The sequence below is a fragment of the Phalacrocorax aristotelis genome, chromosome 1, assembly GCF_949628215.1.
Source record: "Phalacrocorax aristotelis chromosome 1, bGulAri2.1, whole genome shotgun sequence".
NCBI lineage: Eukaryota > Metazoa > Chordata > Aves > Suliformes > Phalacrocoracidae > Phalacrocorax > Phalacrocorax aristotelis.
Window position 1 is genome coordinate 161,641,812 of NC_134276.1, and position 26,046 is coordinate 161,667,857.

At 49.0% G+C, this 26,046-nt stretch overlaps 1 protein-coding gene across 1 annotated transcript; it reads right to left on the minus strand.

The window, feature by feature from the left end:
* Window positions 1-61: 61 nt before the first annotated feature.
* Window positions 62-23,489, minus strand: CSNK1E (casein kinase 1 epsilon). The gene is made up of 11 exons (XM_075077147.1): window positions 23,223-23,489; window positions 19,052-19,139; window positions 12,959-13,069; window positions 12,648-12,796; window positions 11,728-11,956; window positions 5,181-5,351; window positions 3,483-3,631; window positions 2,768-2,960; window positions 2,526-2,665; window positions 2,076-2,141; window positions 62-1,549 (listed from the first exon to the last, which is right to left on the minus strand). The coding sequence occupies exons 2-10, from the start codon at window positions 19,125-19,127 to the stop codon at window positions 2,109-2,111; spliced, it is 1,251 nt and encodes a 416-aa protein (XP_074933248.1). The 5' UTR covers window positions 19,128-19,139; window positions 23,223-23,489; the 3' UTR covers window positions 62-1,549; window positions 2,076-2,108.
* Between the last annotated feature and the right edge of the window lie 2,557 nt (window positions 23,490-26,046).

Below are 26,046 nucleotides of genomic sequence, written 5' to 3' on the forward strand. Positions count from 1 at the left end.
GCGTGTAAGACGTCACTCCCAGCAAGGATGCCAGGGACAGAAGAAATAACAGATGCTGGCATCACTTTATCATTTTCTACTTTATTACTTCAAATTAACAACCACGATAAAGCTCAAAAAAGTCCAATATTTACACGGAAAAAAGTACAAAATCCCCCCCCAAAGTTCTTCAGGTTTTTTTTTGTTTTTTTAAATTACAAAGTAATAAAAAGTTTTGCTCTTTAATTAAAAAAAAAGAGAGAGACAGTAAGAGGGGTAAATAAATTAGGAAAAAAATAGGGAGGAAAAATAAGTGTTAAATAGAAAGGATAAAAACAAACAAAACAAAGACTAACCCCACCCTCCCCGCCCTGCCAACAACCCATCGGCTCCACACTACAGTGACAGTGTGTCTGCTACAGGCCATAGGTCGCAGTGGTGATCATTGTGTTTCAAAGCCCCAAGTGCCACAAAGCAGCTTGAGTATTCCTAAATTATACTTAAAAACAAAAGGGGGGGGGGGATGGGGGGAGACGGGGGGGAGAGGGCAGGAAGGGGTTGTGCATGTACGGTGGGTCTTACTTGGGGTTGCAAGAGGGAAGGAGAGAGCAAGAGCCATTGCTCCGAAAGAACACCGAACTCCAGTTTCTGTGTGCCCCTCTCTTCTCCTCAAGTCCCACACTCTCTCCGCAGGAATTAAAACAAGTTTTAATTAAAAAAAATAGAAAAACACGCACAGCCAGACAAAAAATAGACCCTGCTGCAGGGATGGGAAGTGGGTTCTCATCTCCCTGTATTTCAGCCCCAGCCTCCCCACCCTCCACGGGACCAGGTGCCTCTCCATAGAGATCCCTTAGTGTGCAAGGGCCACTTGGATCAGGGAAGTCTGGCACTTCTCCCGACAGCCAAAAACACAACCGCATAGAAGCCACCCGAGGAAAGGAAGCCCGAGTCAATGATTAGGCCATTGCCACAATTCCCCTCACAGCTTAAAATCTGTTTAATGCTTGAGAAATAAATTCTGTTATAATAATAAAAATCAGACTTCCACCATCAAGTGTGGCTGGAATCTGATTCCCTCCTGGCCCACAAGGCTCCTGAAAAGAAGAAAAAAAAACCCAACAACAACAAAAAACCCCAACACCCACCCCCATCCCTTGCCCTCAGGAAAAAAGGAGAGCAAAAGTTAATTTATATGGCTAGAAACCATATGATTTAAAAGCTTGGGTTTTTTTAAAAAAAAAAAGCAGGAGAAAATATCCAAGAAGAAGGAGGGGAAAAAAAAAAAAAAAAAGAGAGAAACCAGGAGCAGAGAGTCAGGAGAGGGAGCTGGGGGGGCAACGGATGTGTTCCCACACGGCTCCCGCATCATCAGCTTCTCGGAGGCGCTCGTGCTGGGGACGCAGGCAGCCCTCTCGGAAATGGCTCACACCAGCGCAGGGGCACAGCTCGACTCCTCGTCGTTGGCAAAAAGAAATTCTGTCGGGGGGTTGGTTTTTTTCCTTTTTTTTAGTTTTTTTGTTTGTTTTTTGCATTTTTTGTTTTTTAAAAGAAAAATACAGTGAAGACACTAGAAAGAGAAAAAAAAAGGGGAAGAGGACATTAGAAGAAAAGGCTCTTTACAGCATTTCCAATGCAACTGAAGTGTAACAAATCAAATCAGCCCTTTCTTCTACACTTCTGCCAACCCTCAGTTACCTTGTCCAGCTACTGTTGTTTCCTCTGCAAGAAGCACTTTCGCTAGCTGTGCAAAGTCTCGCACACTTGATTACGTGCTCAGCACTCTCCTCCCCAACAATATTACACTGCCAGAAAAGCATTCATTAGGAACTAACAAAATGGTTCCCTGGCCCACCACCTTCTCTACCCTCCCCACCCTCCTGTAAAAATGGAAGCTACCTTCACACCCAAGATAATCCATTCCCCCAAGGGTTTGGCAGCCAACCTTACTTTTCTCTCTGAAGCCAAAAACCATCTGAAAGTAAGGGAAAGGGAAAGGAAATGTACTGATCCCCCACAGCAACATCAAAGCCCTAACCTAATCCCTAATGCCAGCAATTCCTTCCTTGGGATCCCAGGCACAAGGACAGGCTCACCTAAGCAAACACTGGTCCAGTGGCAATTGCTCCTCACTTCCCAAGGTGATCAAATGGCACACTTGTCTACAAGAGAAAAAGAACAGGTAAGGGATGGAGAGGAAGAAAAAGCCGTGAAGGACACCCAAACAGAGAGGCTGCACATTTCTCTCGGGATATTCTCCCTCCCAAGAGTTTACTGTTCCATTTCTCCAAACCCCTGCAGTCTGGAAGACAAGCAGATGAAGGCTTAGTCAGAGCAAAGCAGAGCTAAGACGACCATACTGAGCATGGCCTCCAGAAAACATGTAACTGAAGAGCCAAGACGTAACCTGGTACCACTCCCCTCACCACCCTGTAGAAGCTTCAGGCACACGTCAGCTCCAGCAGATCAGGCAAAAACTGCTGTTGGGCCCTTAGTCCTACTGTGACGTGCAGGCCAAGGCTATGAACACTGCAGCAGGGACTCACCTGTGATGCTGAAATCCGTGACACCTCTTGCCGCCCTGTGAGGTCAGATGAGGAGACGTTGGCAGGAGCTCCTCGGTGTAACCTCATGCTGACCTTCCGCTCCCTGTCCACTCTTGAGATTGCTCTGGGGGATGTGTTTCCTGTTGGTGCAGAGAAACACAAGACGAAACCATCAGTTAATTATTTCAGTTTCCAGCCAATAATGGGGTGGCACCCTCCCCCAGCTCTCCCATCCCACTCACCGGACTGTTGGATTCGGGAGGTGGGGGTGGAGGCCATGGGCTCAGTGACATTGCGAAGACGGTTGGCAGTGGCTCCAGCAGGTGGGCCGGGGGGCAGTGCTCGTGTGGCTGACCCCCGGAGTTGCCCCATCCTCTCTTCTCGCTCATGTTCTCGCCGCTCCCGATCCATATCCTCAGGGTTCCGGGCTGCTCCCTGAGGAGGAGAGAAACCCCATGCCACGCACGGCTGTCAGGCAGGAGAGGCAGCAGCAGCCCCAGACAGAACACACACTGGTGCTCCATCATGCCAAGAAAGCAGAGCTCCATCCCCAAAACATGTTCTTCCCTGTCCCCATCTTCTACTCCACCCAGAGAGGTCCTCATTCTTTTCCATAAAGAAAGAGGAAAGAAAGCATATGGTACTACAGCTGTTATTGCAATCCATGTCTGTATGTCCCACCTCCACGCATGGTTCTCTCCTGACAAATTATCTCTACCTACCTATAGCTATAGATCTATTGACACACATGTTCCATCAGACACACTCACTAATACAACAGTAGCTACATACCCCCAGTTAGTGCCAACAAACAACTCTGCCTCTTTTCACCAGGTCCTTTCTCAAAGTGGTCACCAGGAGTAAGTACAAACGACAAGCAGGTTCCATCTTTCCCCCCTCATCTCTATGATACAAATCAACCCCTGCTCCTCCAGCCCTTTCCCCACACACACTCACAAATTTAAGCATGTTCCAGTCAAAGACGTAGTCGTAGGAGAAGCCTTGGCGGTGGAAGAGGTTGCGGAAGAGCTGCCGCAGGTACGAGTAGTCAGGTTTGTCATCAAACCTCAGTGAGCGGCAGAAGTTGAGGTATGTCGAGAACTCAGCTGGAGGAAACAGTGAACCGTTGATTGTTGAACACCACCCAACCGCCCTGGTCCCACCACAGAGCCACCACAGCCTTTCAGCAGCAGTGTGCTGGACCAGGATGGCACAAACACAGAGCTCTGTAATGAAAACAGAGCCTGCCAGTTGCAGTGCTTTGGCCACCAAGACCACCCCATCCCTATTTTTACCAGAGGAAATGCTCACACATGTCTCTTCTAGCTGCTTCTCCAAGCAAGAGGTAGCAAGTCACAGAGCCTGCTGAAGCAGAGTAAGAATGCAGCCCTAAAGAATAGATGGAGGTGAGCTTTGGGAAGCTCAGCTCAGACCACAGGTCTTCCTAGTTCAGTAGCTTGTCTTAAGCAGTGGCCAGAAGTAGACAGCTACAGTGGAGAAAGACTGGGGCAAGCATGTCTTGACAGCTTCATTTACATTAGCCCAGCTTTCACCTGCTTTCAGCTCAGGGAACTTCCTGATCTGGATGTGGTTGCTTATTATTTAGTAACCCTCAGTGGATCCCTCTTCCACATAGCTGTCCAGTCTTTCCTTGAACTCCTGCAAGCTTTAAGTATCCACAACATCTTCTGGGAAGGAGTTCCACAGGTCTACTACTGGCTGTGTGAAGAATCACATCGTTTTGTTTTGCAGCTAGCGGGAAACAGCTTTGTTTCTCCTCCAATACCTGGGATAACTGGGGCCACCAAAATAATCCGCTCCCATCCAAACTTCTGGAGGCGTAGCAAAGAGTGTAGACTTCTATCATCTCTCTAATCACCTCTTTTCCAGGTTCCAGCAAACTCATTGCTTGTATAGAAATCATCTCACCTCTGATGATCCTTTTGGCCATTTCCTGGACCTTTTTCCAGTTTTACTGCATCCTTGCTGAAATAGTGGGATAGACCAGAGCTGCACAGTGCATACAAGGTGCAACTGGGCCACACGTTTATGCACACTGTTTGGGTTCTTTTCTTTCCTAGTAATTCCTAACACCTGATCCATTCTCCTCAGTGGCCACTAAGCACAAAAGTGCTGTTTTCACAGAACCATCAATTTTAACTACAACAGCTCATTGGTGAGTGGCACTGGTCCTCTCAGAGACTACTATTCTGCATATGATATGAGGACCAAGCCTCCTCTCTCCTCTCACATATGTTACCCCACATTTACCTACAGAGAACTGCATTTGCCACTTCATTGCCTGGTTATTTCTGGGATTTGTCACAGCTGGCTCTCATCCTTATTACCCAGTAAAAACTCAGTATCATCAATATACCTTCTCATCTCACTGCCCACCCCCCTTCCCGACTGTTTCTGAGGCACTCTCATGCCCTTCCTAACACAAGGCTTGACTCTCCACAAAAACATGTTTCCCACTTCTAAACCAGAATTGTGTCACCACTGGTCTCTTATCCTTCTCATCACAGGTGTCAGCAGCACATCCTGGTCTGGGAGTACCAGGCATCGCCCTTCAGGACTCAAGACTCCATGGGGTTTCAGCAGGAGAGTAAGCCATGCGTCAGACAAGACAGCCATCAAGATCAGAGCACTTACAAGGGTACCCTTTGCAGAGCACCTCGATGGGCGTTGACATCTTCTTCTCACTGATCCTCTCATACTTTTGGCGCTTGGTGGCAGCCTTGAGGCCCTGCCAGGGCAGCGAGCCCAGGTTAAAATACATGAGCACGTAGCCCAGGCTCTCCAGGTCATCACGGCGACTTTGTTCTGTGAGAAGAAGTTACAAAGGGGCAAGGAGTGAGCAGCGACCAACACTGCTTTGGTAATCACACAGCTTTGGAGGTGAATATGGAAGAAGAGAAACAACCCCTCTCTCTCTTCTTTGGTAGATTTCTATGGGTAGACAAACTTGTAGAAGACATTCCAGTACAAATTCCTGAGGGGATGTTCATACTGCAAGAGTTAAAGCGCTCCTCTCTCCATACAGCCCAACCCACTTCATAAGTGAATAATTACTCTGACTACCTCCTCACTTGGACAAGCCTTAATTCACACAAGAATTCAGTAGCTCAGAAGTGCTGCTGCAACACTGCCTACTTTGCTCTTCCCAGTCCCAGAAGAAGGGCACCTATACCTCTCCACCCAGAATGACACTTCCCCCTGGGGATTAGTCATGACAGAGGTAGTCACGGAAAGACGAAGCTAACAGAGGTAAGCCCAACACAGCCCCTTCAAACACATCTTCTAATTAACCTGCTGATACTCTTTACACAGCACAGAAATGAGGAACTAGCGACCCCTTCTTGTGGTAAATGACTTTGTTTATAGTTCAGAGAAGCGTAACGTAATACTGTGCAAAGATCCTTCCAGATTGGTGACATTTTTCAATCTGTGGAGGAAAGAGGCATGAATACAGGAGTATACTTTAACAAAAGGTTCCCCTCCAAACAGGGAATGACTGTGTAACTGACATCACTACCAACTATGCTCAGAGCAAGGGTTGCCACTAACATACCATTGTAAGGGCCCACTTTTAGATGCTTATTTATGAAACAAAAAAATTGTTTCTCAAACACAAGCATTCCACATTGAACTTGTTCTCTGGAATGGCCTAGCCATTTTAAGTTTCAACCTAGCTCAAGATGGAGCTGATTCAGAATCTCAGCAACTGAAAACGTTGACTGATCAACTTGCGAAACTTCTCCCAACTCCTCAAACATGTTTAGAAATTCATTATAAATTTTGCCAAGAAGCCCTTGCCCCTTGTCCCCCTCCTAAATTAAATAAACACTTTGGAGAAAGTACTTTACATCTTGAGGAGAACGACAACTTACATAGGTAAGACAGGCAAAATATGGCTCGAGGGAGAGCACAGGGGTAGAGGAATGACTAAAGAGATTCATCTGTTAGGTTAATTTACTACTACAGCACGTTTTGCTGGATTCACTGCCATGTCCTGGAAGATGCTGCATTTTACGTATTGGGCTGTAGGTTAATTCTCAATATCAGTTACATGCTACCACCTGCCCCATTCAAAGGCCAGTAGATTATTACAGCTACCCCTCAGTCTGCTAGCTGAGCTGAACCCTGACAAAGGAGTAGCTGTATCAGATCACAGATCTAGATGTCCAGATGTACTGACACAAGCTGTGGGTCACCATGGGCCTTTCTTCCTCCTTTTTGAGTTTGAGAACTAGGGGGCTTGGCAAGTTTAAAAAAAAAAAGCACTGTGGTTGCAGAAGAAAAAGAAGGTCTCATCAGTCCATGAGAGGAGAGTGTCTTTGGGTCAAAGCACATGAAATGACACGAAAACACCATGATCGATGACAGGAGTAAAGGAAAAAGCAGGCCTGCAGATCCCCAAGGTGTCTTACTTTGAACTAACAGAAACAGGAACATTTTTTGACCTCACTAACTTACTGCCTCAAGTTGCCCACTTTAAAGGGGCTAATACTTCCTAATCTTATCAGACTGCTGCCAAAGATAACCACACAACTGGCTGGAAGATGCTTAGATGCTATGGAGGGAGCAGGGAAAAGAGATCTACAGTTTTGCATTTGGCCTAAGGCTGGGATATGTGTACTCTCAGAGGGCTACAATTACACACCATGCATATCAAATAAATAAAACTAAACAATATTTGATAATGACCTACATCCTGAGACAGGAGGAATGTGGAAATGGAGTCAGAACGCACATCCAGGGCCTGAAAGCATAGGAGACGGGGGTAACATCAATCCTGCAGTTTGCCAGCCCTTGACTTATCCATGCTATAGCTGTAAAGCCTGTAACCATGGGTTCCCTATCTAGAGCATAGCAATGCCCCTCAGAGGAGTAGGAAAGAGCAGGGCAGGAACCAGAGGAAGCTACCAAACAAGCAAATCAGTCTTTTAGGAATAAATCAGGATCTTGCTTCCAAAATCTTGCTTGAACTCCACACTGCTTAGGGCAGGCTGGATCACACACCTCCACTTGCATGGAAGAGAGCAGCTTTGAGCACAGCCACCAATCCCATCCAGAACAGGAGATGTTTTGCAAATGTACACCTAGGCACAGTCCTAGTGATCTGAGGAAGGCCAGAATTAGAGACTTGAGGTCAGGGACCCTGAAGTCAGTGGTGAAAGCTACAAGCCCTTACTGGAGGCAACAAGAGAAGTTACAAAACCAAACTGGGCAGCTCACTAATACCCATTCCATGCATGCAAATATACCTTAACTGTGCCTTAACACAGCAATATGATAAAGGATAAACAACTGCAAGTACAACACCTAATTACTAAAATGCTGAATGATAAACGTCTGATTGTGTTGCATCCGTGATGTCCAATATCTCGGGTACATGTGGTCATTGTAGCCCACTTAAATGATTTCAGTGACATTCTAATCTACGACAAGCCTGAAGCACCAACATGATGGGTCACAGCCGTCAAGCTACCTCAAAACATTGTAGCTGTCTTTCACCTGTAACCCTAACTACAAGATCCTGCATTAAACCTTGGATGATGGTAAAGAACAACAGTTCCTACATCCCATTTCTTTGTTTCATCTTCAGTTACTATTACAGATCTCCACTTTTTGTTTTATCTGGCCTCATAACAACATCCTCAGGATACTAGATAATATTACAAAGCAAAAGTGGAGTAATTAGAGTTAGAAAAAAAGTTCACCTCTACACACCAAAGAAACATTACTTAATATCACTACTTTCCACCTTTAGAAGCTTGACAATCATTGACTAACTCTTACAGCATCCCTGGGATGCAGGCAAAGAAGAAAAAAAAAAACAGAACAGTAACACCCTAACAAAAAAAACACCAAACCTCACTTCACAGTTTGAAAAGAGAAACACAAGTGACTTGAACGCATGCCCAGAGCAAGTCAGTCCAGAAGCAAGATTACAGTCATGACCTATGACACCACACCACACTTCCTCTCTCCATTTTATTGCAGCTTCTCAGCTCTCCTACAATACTTGGGGGGCTGCTACTTTTATAAGACACTCATCCTCCTCTCCCTCCCTCCCAAACCCCCTTCCAATAGAAAACAGGAAGTTGCCTCCTGACACAACCCAGGATGGCATCTCAAACCCATCCCTCTCTGCAAGCAATCTCCTGCCGGTTCTCTCCCACTCCCAGGGAGGTTCCCAGCCAGCCCACACCCTCACTCCCTTCCCAAAGCAGGGTCCTCAGAAGGAGCTGAGTCAGGGGTGAGTAGCAGGACAGTGAGTTACCTGGGGACAACGTGCTTGGGCAAAGACAGGAGATTGAGGACTGGTTGCCCTGGACACAAGGTTCACGACAAAACTTGTTTCTTTGCAGTCTGAAGTGCCCCTGGTCCCCCAGGACAGTGCTTCCCTCTACCGATCCTACCCCAAGTGATGCTGTTCCCATGCACGACTCCCTAGAAATCTGCTGTGACTGCAGCCAGCCCAGCTGCATGCAGTCTTAACCAAGCAATGTTTCCCTGACTACATACTCAGATCTGATTTTGCACATGCTGGGACTACACTTCCCCTTTCTCTCCCCACTGCATGGCAACAACCTTTAAAACCCCACAGAAATCTGGAATGGGTGACACGAGGGCAGGGCGATCTGAAGAACTTTATGATCTGCACAGCCTACACTGTTGTCATCTAGGACATGTGCTTGGGGAGGAACTGCCCCCACCCCCAGCCTCCTGTTATCCAGACAGAGCCCACCAGGCTTCTTCCAAGACTGTCTCCTGGGCACCCCTATTTCAGACTTTACAAGATCCAGAGGGTGCAAGGGACTCTCATCCCCAGAGCATGTGAAAATTGACTGGAATGCATGAACCAAAGCCTGCACAGTCCAATGACTCCCCCAACAGCAAGTCTCCAGCTGTGGAAACCCTCCCCGATCTCGCCTCCTACTTTTTCCCTGCAGTCACTGGGAAAAGAATGTGTTTCCTCCAGACATCGGAATGCCCAACCCTTAGCTTGCACATTCAGATAAAGGCATTTATTCATTTGCTATTCCCGTCACACGAATACCCCAGCACCTGGTTCCTTCCCTCTCCCTAAACCACATTAATTTAACATTAAGACAGAGAATTTAGTCTCTGAAAAGTCAAAAAATTCAGAGTAACGGTTCCCATGGCAATGCTGCTAACTCACAAATGTGTCTGTCATATACCCTGTGGCAAGGTCTTGAGAAACAAGAACTCCAGCTGCAACCCCGACACCCCTATCCCCTTTCCTCCAGGCAAGTCAACGTAACCTTTATGCCATTCAGGGGAACTATCTGCAACGTGGAGATAATACACCCAAGACCTGTTGCACAGAGTAACTCACACCCAGACTTTCCCAAAGCAAAGGGCATGAAGAGAGCAACGGCTGTGCTCGGATCGATGGCATATGCAATTTGCCCTTGGATTACTGTTCAGACATTGTTTGTTCATCCTGATACACAAGACAAGCACCAGCAATAAAGGGCTAAGTTGGGGTCAGATAAATAATAAAGTCCTTCAAAAAAATAAAACCAACCCCACAACCAGACATTAGCCTCTCGTGATCAGTTCAGACAGAGCAGGCACACACAAAAGAATCAGCAGACATAGTAGTGAGAATTATTTTGTGCATGTGTCCTTGTGGCAGTTACCATGGCTGTGGAAATCTTGACCGAGAAGTCAATGGAGACTCAGTTATATATAAGCAGGTCAAGCCAAAATACAGAAGACCAACTCGGAAAGCTCTACAAGAACTATTTTTACTACATGGAAGAGGTCAGGAGATCACAGCCCACTCTCAACACACAACACTCCCCATTTCAATATAAATAAAGCATTTTCAGTCTACCATTATACAGTATTAAGCAAGGAGGACACTGGGAAACTGCTTTATTTTCTGCAGGTCAAGTCTTGACTCCAGATTTCTGAGAAATGTTCAAGAGGGGAGAATGGGAAGCTTCCCCTAGGAAAAATGAGGACATGAAATCCTGTGGAAGCTGTTAGTTTAAAAGGTTTCGAGTTCCTTGCTCTGATTTTCCAATTCCCAGCTTATACATTTCAGAATAAGGTCTCCCAGAGATAAACTGAGACGCGAGCACAGGAACTAAAGCTTCAGTGTTTCTGCTCTTTGGATTTGCCAACCAGTAGTAGAATCGAGTCAGCCTGCTCAGAATGGACCCTACAGTAACTAAGAAACTCTCATACTGTAGACAAAGTTTAGCCCAAGCAGGGGAAAAATGTCACACACCAGAGAAAATTATCTGGTCAGGGAATGGAAGAGAAACTGCAAGAGGTTTTCACCTCTGTTCCTCACAGCAAGCAGGTGTTGTGCATCAGGGGCTCATTCCCAGGACAAGAGTTTGGGCAGCTTCAGGAGGTTTAAGTGCAGTGGGTACTAACCTGCACAACATTTTTACAAAACCTGGGATGATGGCCATCACCAGTGTAAGACCTGGCTGAACTCTCAGCACTCTTTCCCAGCCTAGTTTTAACCCCACAGTACTAGCCACAGACACTAAGGACAGAGCCCTACCTCCCTAAAGCTGCCTCAATCTCTCTTAGTGGTGAATGGGGCAGTGTGGTTCACCAACGCACACATATTTTGAAGGCCCATGACAGCCAATCTTCAGTCACAAAACCTGGATGTCCAGGCAGTAGGAAGCCTCCCCTCATTTCAGTTTCTTGTACATTTCCAGCACATGGCTGTTCCCATCCTTGGTGGTGGGTAACAGGAGCATTACCATATCGCAGCGGGCCTGCATCCTCCAGCTCTGACAGCTACAGAATAATCACTGATGAAGGCACTCAGGAGTCAACAAGAGAAGTTTCAATTGCACATATCCCTAAAGGCTCAGTGCCTGTGAACATCTTTACATATCTAATCAGCCTGCAAAAACTGTGCAAGGTAGAGTTAGTAGCAGTAAAGTCAGGAAGGTCACAGCCCTACTGCTGAAATAGGGCCTCACTGTACTGAGCAGCGCACATATACCAGTAGACAATTCAGGAGCTCAGAGTGCCACAAAATACAGGCACGATAACACAGGTGTAGCAGTGAAGTTATTCACCCACCATCTCAACAGAGGTCAGCTACAGAGCTAGGCAGAGAACCCAACCCCCTCCTTCTGGGGACACACTACCTCCCCTGGAAAGCCCCACCAAGGGTCAAAAGCAGGCTCACCAATTCCCAGGTGGGTGTTGATAGAGGCATAACGGGCTGTGCCAGTCAGATTCTTGTTTTCCCGGTAAGGGATGTGCTGGTGGGTCCGGGCATCTCGGTACTTCTTGGCCAAACCAAAATCAATGATGTATACTAGGTTGCCTTTTTTGCCGAGGCCCATAAGGAAGTTGTCTGGCTTCACATCCCGGTGGATGAAGTTCTTGGAATGAATGTACTCAATACGGCTGATCTGGAGGTGGGGGAGTAAACAAATAAATAGTGAGACAAGCAAGAAGGTAACATATCAAAACTGCATCTGTTAAAAAAAGTACCATGTCCAGGAATTTGGTCTGTCAGAGCAGGGAAAGGGACATTTTGCAGAGAATATCAGAAATGACAGGCAAGAAAAAAAGACATCCTCTGGAGGCAGAAGGATCTGGAGATGAAGAATGGAGATGGAATTCCACCCTGCACACCAGCCCAGTCCTCCATCTGGGGAGGTCACTATTAGCACCACAAAGGACAGGAGGCAAGCTTGTATGGACTAAAACTTTAAGCTTCAGTATTGACACCAGTCAACTTTCAAACTTAGCCAGGCTGGGAAAGGAGAGGGTCCAGAACAGCTAAGAGTCTTAAACCCAGGGCACAGGCAGCTGAGTCAAGATAGGTAGCAATGCCAGTCATTCATCACACAGGCAAAAGCATCTATGCACACAATGCTAATACAGGGTGAGCAGCAGGGGAAAGAAGAAGGGATGGCAATCAAGAAAAGCCAGCAGTGCCTAGGTTCCAGGCCCCCAGCTTCATCAAGAAATAGAAAGCTGGCAGCCACTCGCTGCTAAATGAAAAAAGCCTGGGATATAGCAGTTCTTGAGCAGAGGGGGGTTGGGGGAAAGGCATGGAAAAGGAGAGTAGGCACAAATGCTTCAGAGGAAACTCACCATCTGGTCTGCCAGGAGCAGAACTGTCTTGAGACTAAATTTGCGGGAACAGAAGTTGAAGAGATCTTCCAGGCTGGGCCCCAAGAGCTCCATCACCATCACATTATAGTCCCCCTCTGCTCCACACCACTTAATGGAGGGGATGCCCACTGGGGAAAGAGAAAGATTAAGCCCACAGAACAGAGGAAAACTGCTGCATCCCCTGCTGAGAAGATCGTATGTAACACCAAATCATTTCCTTTCTAAGGCCCTCCAGAATAATTTCCTTCTTCAACCACTCCCCCGGCCCCATCCTTTCCTCCCCATCTCACCTCCTCCTTGCATCATCTTGTAGAACTTGCTTTCAATGTGGAGCTGGGGATGCTTAGTTTTGACACATTCCAGTTTGATGGCCACCTCTTCACCAGTTGCAATATTGGCTCCTGCATAGGAATGAGGGCAAAATGAAGATTGTGCAAGCTCCCACTAAGCTAAACACTTTTAACAAGACCCATACAGATGCCAAAACCTTCAGCTTTGCCCTGAAATTTATTCTCCATGACAGAAATGAGATTCAGCCACTTGAGCTTCATACAGTTTCCAGCACTGGCATTTGCAAAGGCAAGCCCAGAGGAAGGCACATGAATAGGATCTGATCCTGCAGCCAGGCTAGAAGAACAATCCCACAACATGTTAACTGCCTTGTTAACTCAAAAAGCGTCAGACTTTCGGAGGTCAATCTGAATGTATCACCAGTACCTAAACTGAGTGGAAGTTTTAGCTGTCCCTGATCATATACCTAAACCCTGAACCCAAGCCAACCCCACAGGCAGCGATATGGAGTACCTCTTCCCCAACAAAATTACTGGTTACCTCAGGTACATCATTTCAGAGATAATTAGTTCAGGAGGAGACATTGCTAACATTCCCAGCTACCTCTGGTTTCTCCACAGCCCTGACCTGCTCAATACAGACAATTCCCAGATCTCCAGCTTCTCCCTCTCCTGAGGACTTTAATAATACCTTTATCTTTTGCCAACACAGAAACATTTGCTATAACCTAAATTAGAAGGGAAGAAACAAACTGAATCCGGTACTGAATTAAGCTACTCAGATGCCTTTGTTGAAGGTATTGCTAGACAGTTTGCGATGACACAAAACCACCACCCATGCACTTCTTTCTGAAAAGAATTGAGCTGCCAGCCACAAAAGCCAGCACTCTGGTCCCAAAGTGCACTGTCGAAGGAAGAACAGGCTGGTCTTTCTCTCATACTAGCTGAGAGGATTACAGATGTTTCGAATCATCCTAAAATGGAAAGAATTAAGATCTGTACACAGGTCACGGGAATGACACTCAAGACTTGCTTTTCTCTACTCCCCATCCCGTGCCTGCCTCACACACAGTCAAGCCCTTTCTTGTATCTGGAACTATTAGAAGTTGCACTCAAAACATAAATCAGAGAGCAGCTCTGATCATTAGCAGCTTATGAACACTGTCATAAAACAAACTACTCCAGAACATGCTGCCAAACATGAGCTGGAGTCAAAGGTCATGTTCTGTAGATATTCCATAGCTTGGTTTCATAGGTCTGGCTAATTTGTGCCTCCTGATACCTGTGATAAGACATTCAGAGTCCACAAGGACAGCTGCAGATAGATCTCTCCATCCATCCTCTTTCACGCACCACCTCCAGAGCCAGGGACCAAAGAGAAAAAGGAAATGTTCACACAACTGGATCCTGTCTTCCCGTGGACCTTAAGGAGATCCATCTCCTGTTGAAGAGTTCTAGCTTGTGCACAAAGTTAGCCTGCTAGCAAAAAGATGTCATCTAGATACAACAGCGTCAGGTCGAGACAGACAAGCTGCTAGGAATTTGTAAGAGAGGAACAAAAACAATTGGGGCCTAGAGGGATTGATTTACTAAGAAAGATTAAAAGAGCTAAATATGTAACATAGACAAGAGATGCAACTAAGAAGGGTGGGGAGGAAGAATGGGGCATGACAACAGTCCGCAAATATTTGAAGGCTGTAAACACTAAGGAGGGAGAGGAATTATTTAGGGTGCTCTGAGGGAGGGGAAGGATGAGCAATGGGATGAATTTAATAAGGGTTTTTACTCAAGAGCCAGGAGATGGGAAAGAGAAAAAGCCATCCTCAGAGCTAGAGCCATTTGTCCAATGGTTACTTTTGGAAAGGTGCTGACGTTTTCCGCTTTAAAACTGCTGGCCAGCAAAGTAAGTCTGTACATTCATTCCCTTCAGTCCACCACTGGACCCTTCTTACAAGCATAAGGAGTGCAAGCAGGAAAAGAGCAGAAAAAGGGGCTCAAATCTCAATAAGAACGTGGCCCTGGAGCAGTATCTACCTTTTAAATTCAATCACTGGCCCTCATTCAGCATAAGAACACCCAGAACATCCAAATAGGTAAAAGCGCTTCCTTCCCTTCTCTCTTCCCCCTGCCTTTGTAAAGACTTTCCTCCAAGTGCTCTGCAGCAGCTCCCTTGTCCATTCCCTGGGGGAATTATTCCCTCTCCTAGTCCATCTGCTGACACACACACAATGATAAGTCTCCTCACTTTTGGCAGCAGTAGCATTAGCATTTCGAATGAACCCTACTCCCTGAGGTTGATCAGGGGAAAGATGAATGAGTTTTCATCACCACATTACTGTGTGTGTTTAGGAAGATGATGATACATCCATCTACTAGGCTGTCTGCAGGTGGGGAGTGTTATCTGCGAGCATGTAAAGCAGGAAAAGGGAAAGGAGGGGTAAGCATCAAGAAAACTGAGATTCTGCAAAATGTGAATACGCTATTCAAGTGGTCGATATGGGTATCAACCCCATACTCTCCATAGACCAAACACAGGTGTTAGTCTCTTAGAAAAAGCAGAAACAATACTGTGGCCTGGCACTGCAGAGGTAGGACCAACTGGACCTAATGAGGAGCTATTCTTTGCTGAGGGGGTCACTGCCTGAACACTTTAGGGCTTGCCCCCTCCCCAAACCCCCATATGTCTTCAGGTTGCTCCCTCTACCATTTTTTGGCTAGAGATCTACCCAGACTGAGACCATCACAAGCAAGGAAGGAATTCAAGGGTAGGAGTCTCTACGATCCTTTGTTCCACACTTACAACCACCATCTTTTTTAAAGATACAAGTACAAAAGCAACAGTTCTCTGCTCCCTCTCCAGACTGGAAAGCACCACGTTTCAGACAAACGCAGCAGAGCCTGCCTAGCTTCAGCCACTCGAGAGACGTATGTAGGATTGGGGATAATTCCTAACATCCACCCCCAGTCTCGCTCCGCTGTGGGGGCTGCTCAAATTCAACTCATTCATCAGGAGCTATTTGAAACGGGGCCCCAGGGACATCGGATGTCACCGGCTAAACAGGATCTCTTTGGCGTGAAAGCCTTGCTGCATGTCTGATACAATAAACACCGCCCTCCCTGCGCATCGGGCAAGCCAACAGCCACACCTCCCCGCTCTCCCTACCACCCGCTCCCCTCTCCCCAGCTTGGCACAGGAAGAATGGAGGGCTGAGAACAGATGGAAGAAGTCAGATAGGGCGAGAGAGAGTTAACAGGCCAGGAAACAAAGGGAAGGCACTCCCCTCCCAGCAAGGGAGGAGCCTGCCACCAGGAACTGTCCCTAGCCAGCTCAGGTCCCAGCATGCTTTGTCTGCCCTACCTTCCCCAGCTCCTCACCAACTCCGAAGTCCCCTTCAGTGTACCCGGCCCCCAACAATCCCTACCACATCCAGCAACCCTGCCCTGCCTCTTGGCCAATACCTCTGACAAAGCACCTCTCCTCCAGCAGCCCAAAGGTTTCAGCAGTTCCTCTGAAAACTGCGTTTTGCTCTTCTGAGTGAGCAGTTTTAGAGGCAAACAGGGTAGCCAAGGCCCAGGGCAGACAGATCTCATTTCCCACTCTGCCGAGCCAACACTGGGGAAATCACTGCATAGCATATCCACCCCTCAAAGTAGAGCATGGAAGCAAGGCATTGTGCTTCAAGCCCCAGTCTGGGATTAACAGGAGTCCATCCTTTGTGTGTGCCCACGTGGAAACTCAAGTTTCCTTCTGACAGAAAACCCACACGCAAACCCCAAAGAGCACAGCACGCAGCACCCATTGGCTACCAAGTGGTTGAAGGCACTAACATCCTGAGAGGGAGAGGCTGAGAACAAACCATACAACCATGCTCGCCTTCAGAGACAGACAGGGCTTGTCTGTCTCTGCTCCATCTCCACATCGTCATCAAGAGAGAGAACTGCGAGGTGACTCTGGTGCAGCAGAGAAGTCCTCGTGAATGAGTCCCTCTGTCTGCAGAGCAGACCGTGAGAGGATAACATGAGCACAAGCGTCCTCCAGACGCACCATCAGAGACAACATGCCCCGATCCCTCCAGGCTGGGGAGTCACCCAGGCTCCATGAAGTCTCGCTATCACTGCTTCAAAACACGCTGGCTTGCACCTCAATGAACATCACAAGGGCTTTGATACTGCATTCACGTAACTTGGTTGAACTCAGCAGTTGGAAGCATCCCGCTGTGTTCACCACACTAGGGCACTGGGGTTTCCTCTACCTCTCACATTTTTGGTTCTGTTTGGTTACAGGCAAGGCAGGCACAAACCCTTCACCAGAGCCTGTGTCTTCCGTGCCCTCTTTGCACAGTTGGATGACCTGTTATGTGATGCAGAGGCCTTTCAATTCATTACCTCCCTTCTTTCTCCACACACTTCCCAGATGCTTTACAAGATCCTGACAACTTCTACTGTCATAGCGAAGGTCTGGAAGGCCTCAAGTCCTAGCATAGGTGGAAAATGCTGTGTCCAGGCTACCACCCCTCAACCCCTAGCACCTGGGAATTGAAAGCACCTGAGACACTAACTGGCTGGAGGGCCACAGAGGAGTGACATACAGAAGCAGGCTATAGTGAAGGTAGCACACGGTGGAACTGGGATCCCAGATCCATCATTTACCATCTTTGTGCTTTGGATAAAGATGGCAACAAAGCCTGTTACTGATGATTCCCACAGGATACTTCATCAAGAGAGGCTGCCAACACCAATCAAGAGAGAATAATAAAGCAAGAGGGAACTGGAGATAAAAGCCAGAGGTAGAAAACACAAGGTAATTTACAAACACGGGGAAAAGTAATCTGAACTAGAGGTATTCAGCAAAAGGAACTCAGGGAGGGATGGGAGGATGCTGCAGAATCTAGAAGAGATCTCCTACAACACAGCTGACAGTGCACTAAGGCCAATTCTGCAACCCAATACAGTGGCGGTGATGGGGGAAGCCAAGGAGGCCCAAAGCAGTCTATGCAGAGGCATCACATTACAGATCATTCAAGGGTAGCCCTTTGCTGCCCAGCACTGGAGATACCACACCTCAAATGCTGTGTAGGCTCCGAGCTGCTCAGCAGATGGATAAACTGGGAAAAAACTGAAGGAGCAGCAAGACTGAGGAGTGGCGGATGTACTGGGAAGCAAAACAAAATTCAGCTGAGGAAATTAACAGTCAAGGAGCATATGACGACCATCTGTAAGTACCCAAAGGGTGCAAACACCAAGAAGGAAGAGGACAATCATTCTGCTGGCCTGCAGGACTACAGCTAAACAGGTAGCGGTGAGAACTAGACAACAGGTAAAGCCACACCAGCGCTCATGGAGGGATCAGTCAGGCTATGGGTCGTCTCACTGCTCCAGCCTCACGCAGTTTGAGAAAATAAAAACATGGGCAGGCAAAGCATCAGGGAACATATCTACACATCATCATGCTGGCTTGGAAGAACTTCTCCCCAAGCAACCTGGTGTGATAACAGGAAATCCAGCATCTCAAGGACTCTCTCCACTGAGCTCCCAGCTCAGGTCATTCCAGACATTAGCTCTAAATCCCGTTACAGATCGAACAGATCTAGGCCCCAGGACTTTAACCAGGCAAGCCTCTCTGACCTGATTTACACCTCAGATCTCTCTCTCACAGGTGCTGGACCCCCTCTTCCACTACCAATCTTCCCAAAACTTTATTCCTTCTACCCTGAAGAAACAGCTATCTCCTCCCTTTCCACCACCCACTCTGTAAAGAGTTTATACACACACACACCCAAGCTCAAGAAAAGGAAGCAACAGAGCTGGAGTAGGGTGTATGACAAATGTGCCCTGAATAGCCCAAATCTAAATCAGTCTGATCAACCACCACTGTCTCTCCAATACCTGCGAGGCAAAGCTGAGCTCATCCCAATTTCTTTCATCAGAAGACCAGCAGCAACCAGCCGTATTCCTTCAAGCTCTTTTTCTCTCCACCACCTCCAACCTTACATGGTGACCACATATATCAACAGGCAAGAAAAACAACCCCAAAACAATGACGCAGTTGAGAAAAACAACCTTGCAGGTGGAAGGACAGAGACTCACACTCACCTAGATAAATGTCTCCAAACGAACCGCTACCAATCTTTCTGCCCAGACGGTATTTGTTCCCCACTCGAAGCTCCATGGTTCAGTCGTGCTGAGAAAAGAAGCACAGAAAGCACAGCGTCAGAGCAGAAACAGGAAGTGATTCATGTAAGGCTACAGAAGAGACCTCGCCACTTCACCCAGAGACTGGGTAGTTTTTGATCTTGAAATACTTCACTTTCTACATGGCCTCTATCACCTCTCCTGATCTCCTGGATGTCCAGGGACAGCATGAGATAGAAACACTCCAGGAACATGACCCTTTCAAGCATGTTTTCCACATTCCCATTATGGGAGCAAAGAAGGATTGAATCTCTTCCCCACCATTTTGTTCAGAGACTGGGAAGGGGCAGGAAATCCCTTCTGAGAAGGTTTCAGTGGGATCATTTCACACTACTGTCAAGAGAGATGGCACTGCTCCTTGTAACCTACAGTACCTGGCACCACGACAGTGGTTAACCTCATGAGACACCGGAAGGGATAGGCATAATAAACCCTATGAGAAGGAGTGCTCTCTGGCCCAGCCCTAGACCAGCACCTCAGTGGCGGTGAAGCACAGGACCCAAGGGCTGCAAGCAACAAGACAGACTGCCAGGAGCAAGCGACTCAATTGCCCCTAGGCAGGGGCAGCACAGGGGACAGGGAGGAGACATGTTGCTGAACTGAACCCTGCGAGGTGTGCTCTTTACTAGGAACACCATTTGCTTATCTCCACGCACTTCTGCTGATGGGATCACAGCCTCCTTCGGTCTACCTGAGCCTCTCTGTCTCTGTTGCCTACTCAGATGTGCCAGCTGCTTGTTATTAGCAGCTCAGGCCTTTCCTCATCCCTTTACCTGAGGTGATTACCTAACCCTTTGACCTGCTATACCCCATTGACATGCCCAGGCTTAGCCTACTCACCTTCCACAGAAAACCAACTAGGTGGAAGGACCACAGCCACAGAGTTTGTTCTCCCTGTCAACCTCAACTTCTGCTGCAAACAGCTTGGCCAAACACAGTTCCAGCAGTTCCCCTCTTAACAGCCCCTTTTCCCTCACTCCTTCCATGGCCACCAACTTATTCTAGGAACTATGACTCTTTGCAAGACAGCCAACATGGCTCCTTTTAGAGGGATTTGCCACACTCCTAATTTATGCAATGCCATGTTATTAGCATACAAAATGCAGACACTGAGCCTGTTGGGGACAGGAAAGGTGAGGAATGATTCATGTTTTCACAAGTAAGTGAGAGGAACTTTCCCTTGCTGGAGCTCAGTGGGAAGGAAGCATCACTGAAGGAAAGAAGGGAGGAATGGCCTTGTGAGACACAAGCACAAAAAAAAGTAATCCCAGCTACAGGATTCTGGGCATACTTTAAACCCAGAGCTGCTTCTCCTGCCCCAGGAGATGGGATTACAGAAAGAGGAATATACGGGCTGCAGAGACATACAGGGAAATAATCCTATCAAGGCATTCAGGGGACATTGTGAACCCTGAAAGCAGAGCTCCAGTCACCAGCAACCACACACAAAACACTCAGAGGTGGAGTCCCCTCACCTAGTATTTACTTATGCGTGTGGATTTCTGTGCATCTAAAGTCTACAAAACCCTGTGGCTATTTCTGACTTTCTCACTACAAGGAATGTAGGCAGAGCCTTGGGAACCGAACCAGGAGGCAGGCGTACCTGGGTGAGGGCGCAGCAAACAGACATGATTTTTATCCGCTGCCTGCTGTTCTGTAAAACCACATTAACATACACCAACTTGCTTACACTCCTATTCTAATAAACGATCAAAGGTCTACGTCCCCAGGAACCCGTGACGCCACCGTCAAGAAGATAGCTCTCAAACCTCCCTCCTTCATGGCCGTGTTTGCCCAGACCAGTGAACCCTGAGCACTTCCACACAAGTCCAACTCCCAGCTGCAAAGAAGCACGGCCGAGCCAGCTGCAGAGGCTGGGCAATAGGTCCCAGTGGGGCTCCACACCAGGGCACAACGGTTGCTGCTCCGCAACACCACAGTCCCAAGCCTAAATTTGGTCCCACCCTTCTGGGACGGGCAGAAGCCAGGTTAAGAAGGGTTTCTCACACAGCTAGGCAGCAGCCCTTCTGGCTGATTAAGCAACAGGCTCCAAAGGGGAATCTAAAAAATGCTCCGGGGCGAGGGGGTGGAAGCGGGAAGCAGGATAATAAGAGTGAAAAATCATGGTCTTGCACAGCTGTCATTTTGCCTTATCTCCCCCCCACCCCAACACACACACAAGTGTGCTTAGAAAACCTGCGTGGAGGATAGCCAGAGAGCAACAGCCTGGACTCATGGTAAGGAGAGTGGGCAGGACACACACATCCCACCCCCCAACAACTGCTCCAGGAGTTCAAACACCTACGACATTTGCTTCTACTTCATATGCATACCCCCTTATCCTCTAATCTTTGGGTCTACTATTACAAGAAGAAGAAAGAAAATTTTACATGTAATATTTATATATAAAATTTAATATAACCATCTAGATATAATTTATACCGGTAAAATTTAAAAAGCCACCCCTCCCTTCCCTCCCCCCCATCAGGCTTATCCCCCCCACCATGCCACCCTTCCTGCACTCTCCAGCATTCCCAGGGGCTGCAGGGCAATCATTGAGTTAAACCATTTAGTTTTCCATAAGGGATTAACACACATACAACCTCAAAGCAAGTGTGTGCTCTGCATGAGCACTTGCATACGTGAATATCCAACATTACACAGACACCTACAATATACTACACAGCCTCAAAAAAAAAAAATTACTATCCAGCCGCCAGCGCTGCTTCCCCCCACACACACACACACCATTTTGCACCAATCCCCTTTTATATAATATAAAATACCCACATACAGGCACAAAGGCCATTATATAAACACACGATAGAGTTGATCTTGCTCTGCTGTGCCAGCAAGATGCAGGGACCATCTCGGCGGGGGGGGGACGACAGGGAAGACACACACTCGACAGGGACAGGAGGGCCACCTCAGCCCCACCTGAGGGGGTCGGGAGCGAGAAGATGCCCTGGCTAGCAAAGGCCACGCAAAACCAAACCCACGGATCCATAATGGAGGCTGCCGAGCCCAGTACTGCTCCGGCTTCCAGTGGAAGTGTAGGGAGTAGGGGCTGCTTTGCCCACAGACCATAAAGGCTTTACATGGCTTTTTGTGTGTGTGTGTGTGTGTGTGAACGGAATAAAGGAAGACGCTAGCAAAACAACAATTTGAACTGGCTTTAAAAAAAAAAGGAAGAAAAAAAAGAGAAAAATTACATTTTGATTGAAATGCAAAACATCAACACCCCCCACCCCGACCCTTTCACACTTACGAAAAGGAGAAGATCTAGCAGCAAACGAGATGGGGGGAGAGAAACCCCACATACAGAGCATTTGGACTACATTTGAGGAAGAAATAGCCACAACAGGAAAACGGGGGGCGGGGGGGGGGAGCACACGACACGAACGAACAAAAAAATAATAATAAATATGTCCCTTACACCCCCATCCCCTACAGGCAAAACACTACGCGAAGACAACCTTAACCGGGCTGTTATTTTTCCGGGTAGGTAACAAAAAGCAGCCACCCCCGGGAACGGCGCTCAACTTCTCCTCGTGTCCCCCCCGCCTCACTGCCGGCCGCGGACCCCCGCCCCTCCCGCCCCCCACAAAAGGGAACACCGAGCCCCACAAACGCCCACCCCCCTCCAAACGCAGACCCCCCAGAACAGGCGATGAGACAAGGAGCATCAGTGAGCGGGAGGGATGGGGGGTTAAATCACGCAGGAGTCTGCCCCCCGCGGAGACCCCCCGCAGCCCCCCGCCGAGAACGGCACAGCACCCCCTTCCCGCTCGCCCCGGCCCCGCCGGCAGGCAGGGCCCCGGCAGAGGAAGAAGGGGAAGAGAGGTGAGCCCCCCCTCACCAAATCCACCGCCACCGTGGGGGCGACCCCTTCCCCGCACCCCCACAAAGGGGCTTTTGTCCCCCGCCTCCCCCCCCCCGGCCCGGCGCATCGCGCCCTGCCCTCCCCTCCCCCGCCCCCTCCCCCTCCCTCCGCGCACACAAAGAGCCGGAGGGGCCGCCTTTCCCCCGGGGTTTGCGCCCCAAGATGGAGGCGGGCGCCCCCCATACCCACCCTGGCGGGAAGGGGGCCGTGTGGGGCTGCTGCTCCGCCGGCTGTCAGGGGGCCAGGCGGCCGCGGCGGGAAGGATGACGGAGGATTGGGGAGGGCTGGTGGCGGCAGTGCACGGCGCGTCCCTCCTTCGCTCGGCTCGGCTCAGCGCGGCGCGGCGCTGCCTGCCGCCTCCCGCCCGCTCGCCGTCCCCTCCAGCCGGCGTGTGCTCGGCACAGCCCGGCGCTCACCCAGTTTCCATTGAGCCCCGGAGCCAAACCCACTGATGTCACCCAGCGCAGCCCCGGCCCTCCTCCTTCTCCTCCTCCTCCTCCGCCAGCCGTTAAAGGCGCAACCGTCCGCCACCGTTCCCGCCGCTCTCGCGCCCGATGTCCCCCCTCAGCCAGCCCCGGCGAGACGGAGGCATACCCCATCACACGGGGGAGTTTGGGGGACGTTTCCCCTCAGCGGCCGCCGGGCTCCCCCCTAAAGGTTCCTCCTCAGTGGGGTGCCATGGGGTGGGAGAGTGGGGCAACAGCCCACCCGTAGCACCCCACTGTGATGGGGGCAGCAGGACAGCCCCAATATGGCGCCATTGCCTCCACAGTAGGGTCATCAGCCCTCGGCCCCACTTGGGGATCCTCACATGATGGTGCTGGGTCCCATCGCAATGGCAGTGGATGCCAAGCTGGGGTCCAGCAGGAAGGGCCCATGAGGTGTCAGAGCCTCCCCAACCCCATGTTGGGGGTCAGGGATCCCCAACCCATGCCCCTCGGGAGCGGGGGGCACCCCTTGGGTAAAATACCTGCAAATCCACACAAATGTTGGCACATACACATAAGCCCTGATGTGGACAGACAGAAGTCCATGGGGCACCCATGAGCAAATAGGCACAAAGTTAGGGGTACGCCCCCAGGCCCCAGGGTGTCTGCAGGCCAGGTAGCCACCATGTGCCATGGTGAGCCCCAGAGCAGCTCAGAGAGAGCCAGTTGAGTTCGGGAGAGGCAGCCAGGGTGTATCAAACCTGCACATGGATGTAGGAGCCCATGTAGGGAAGTGTTTGGGGGTCCCGAGAGGTGGGAGGTTGGGCCTGGAAGGGCAAAAAGGAGCAAGGTGCTGTTGTGCAGCTGTGGGAGCAGAAGCACAGGGGGCTGGAGGCCAAGGCAGGGTGGGAGGGAAGGGAACAGCAATAGGACCTGAGGAACAAAAGCCAGGCACTGCCAAGCTTCCCAGGCACCAAGACACCTTGCTAGGGAGGAGCTGCTTCGGCACAGTCATTGCAAAGTTCGAGAACTGCAGTTCCTGCAGTCGAGCTAAGGGTGGAGGAGATAAGTGTGAGGGGGAGAGCTTAAGAGCCCCCATACCAGACCAGCCCCTGTGCACATCTATGCCAGGACCCCCATGTCAACACACAAGGTAAGCACAGGCTGTTGGCACCAAGAGGCCCAAGCTGCAGCCCTGCTGGCACTGCATGGTGCAGAAAGCAGTTGTTGCTTCCAGTCATACCAAGGTGGTGGGCAGCAACACTCTGAATCACACTGCCAGTCAGCACCCGCACTAAGTTGGTGGGTCACTTGAGGCCTGGGAATAGTTCCTGGTTTATGCAACCCTTTGGGAACCACCACCATTTCCCTCTCTCACTGCCAGGCCAGTTTTATCACAGAACTTTGTCTCTATTCCAAGAAGTTAAAATTTAATTGAGTTTTTTGTAGTAATGACGTTTCCTTACACATGCTCCATTGAACCTCTGTAGTTTCACAGCTTATGTAACAGCAAACAGATGGGAAGGTAGGTAACAAAGTACGCAGATGCTGCCAAATCCAGCCAAGGGCTTGCCCTCCTACCCTGGGTGGGTGCACATCAGCCAAGAGAGAGTTTGCTGGAGCCCAACACCACTCGCGACTTTGCTGTGAGTGGCAGGCCTCTACAGGCACTGAGTGAGGCAGGCTCTGCCAGAGAGGGCTCCTGGAAGGGTGGATCCGAATGGGACCCCACGAGAGTTGGCTCTTGTCGTGGCTGGTGGGAGCAGAGGTTGGGGTGATGCTGCCTGACAGGCAAGGGTAGGGTCTGGGGGACAGTGGCCATGACAGCTCTCCTCCTGTTGCTGGTTGAGGCGGCAGGAGGGAATTTGAAGAAATCCCGAACGTAGACACAGCCCTCGGGGATGAAATCGGAATGTGTGTATGGGCACTTCAGCTACCTTTATTTTAATCATTTAGGGCTTAAAATAAGAACTCTTTAATTAGAAACATTCCCTTAATTGAATTGTAATCAAGCTTTTAGTGCTGTTAGCCTGGCTAACCATGTGATCTAATAACACCCACCTTTTCTCTCCAAGCATTGCCTAGTTACACCTCTTCTTATGGAGTGGCTTATATTAGGGAGCCTGGGCCAGGGGCTGCTGGGTTTGGCTTTGTGTGTAGCAGCCAGTACTGCGGGGACCCTGTCTCCATCAAGACTGGCAGTGCACCAGTGGTACAACAGGTAACTCCTGCCCCAGTGTCTAAAAAAGGTAGGTGTTGTATATAACACAAGCAGGAGGACCCTGACTAGAGAGAGTTTGGGGCTGGGTTGTGAAGGGATGAAATTTGAAGGATGGGCAGAATCCATGCTCACAATCTGCATTAGATCATGTCCATTCCTCTCCAGATACCAAAGTGGTGTGCAGCAGTAGCCACAAGCATCTTTCCCTCTCTGTGTACCTCTCCAAAAAATTAACATACCCCCAGGTCTAGCTTTGTATTAGGCACAAGAATACAACAACAAAGGCACATTAAGATTTTGTTTAAACAACAGCACCTGGAAGGCTGTCTAACTCCCCAGACCCAGCAACGAGCCGCAGACACAC

Bases quoted from the DNA above. Each gene is read 5' to 3' on its own strand.
- CSNK1E (XM_075077147.1), bottom strand. From the start codon at position 19,127: ATGGAGCTTCGAGTGGGGAACAAATACCGTCTGGGCAGAAAGATTGGT. The intron at 13,070-19,051 runs GTGAGTGTGAGT...ATTCCTATGCAG, and splicing joins GTTTGGAGACATTTATCTAG to GAGCCAATATTGCAACTGGT. The intron at 3,632-5,180 runs GTAAGTGCTCTG...TGTTTCCTCCAG, and splicing joins GCTCTGCAAAGGGTACCCTT to CTGAGTTCTCGACATACCTC.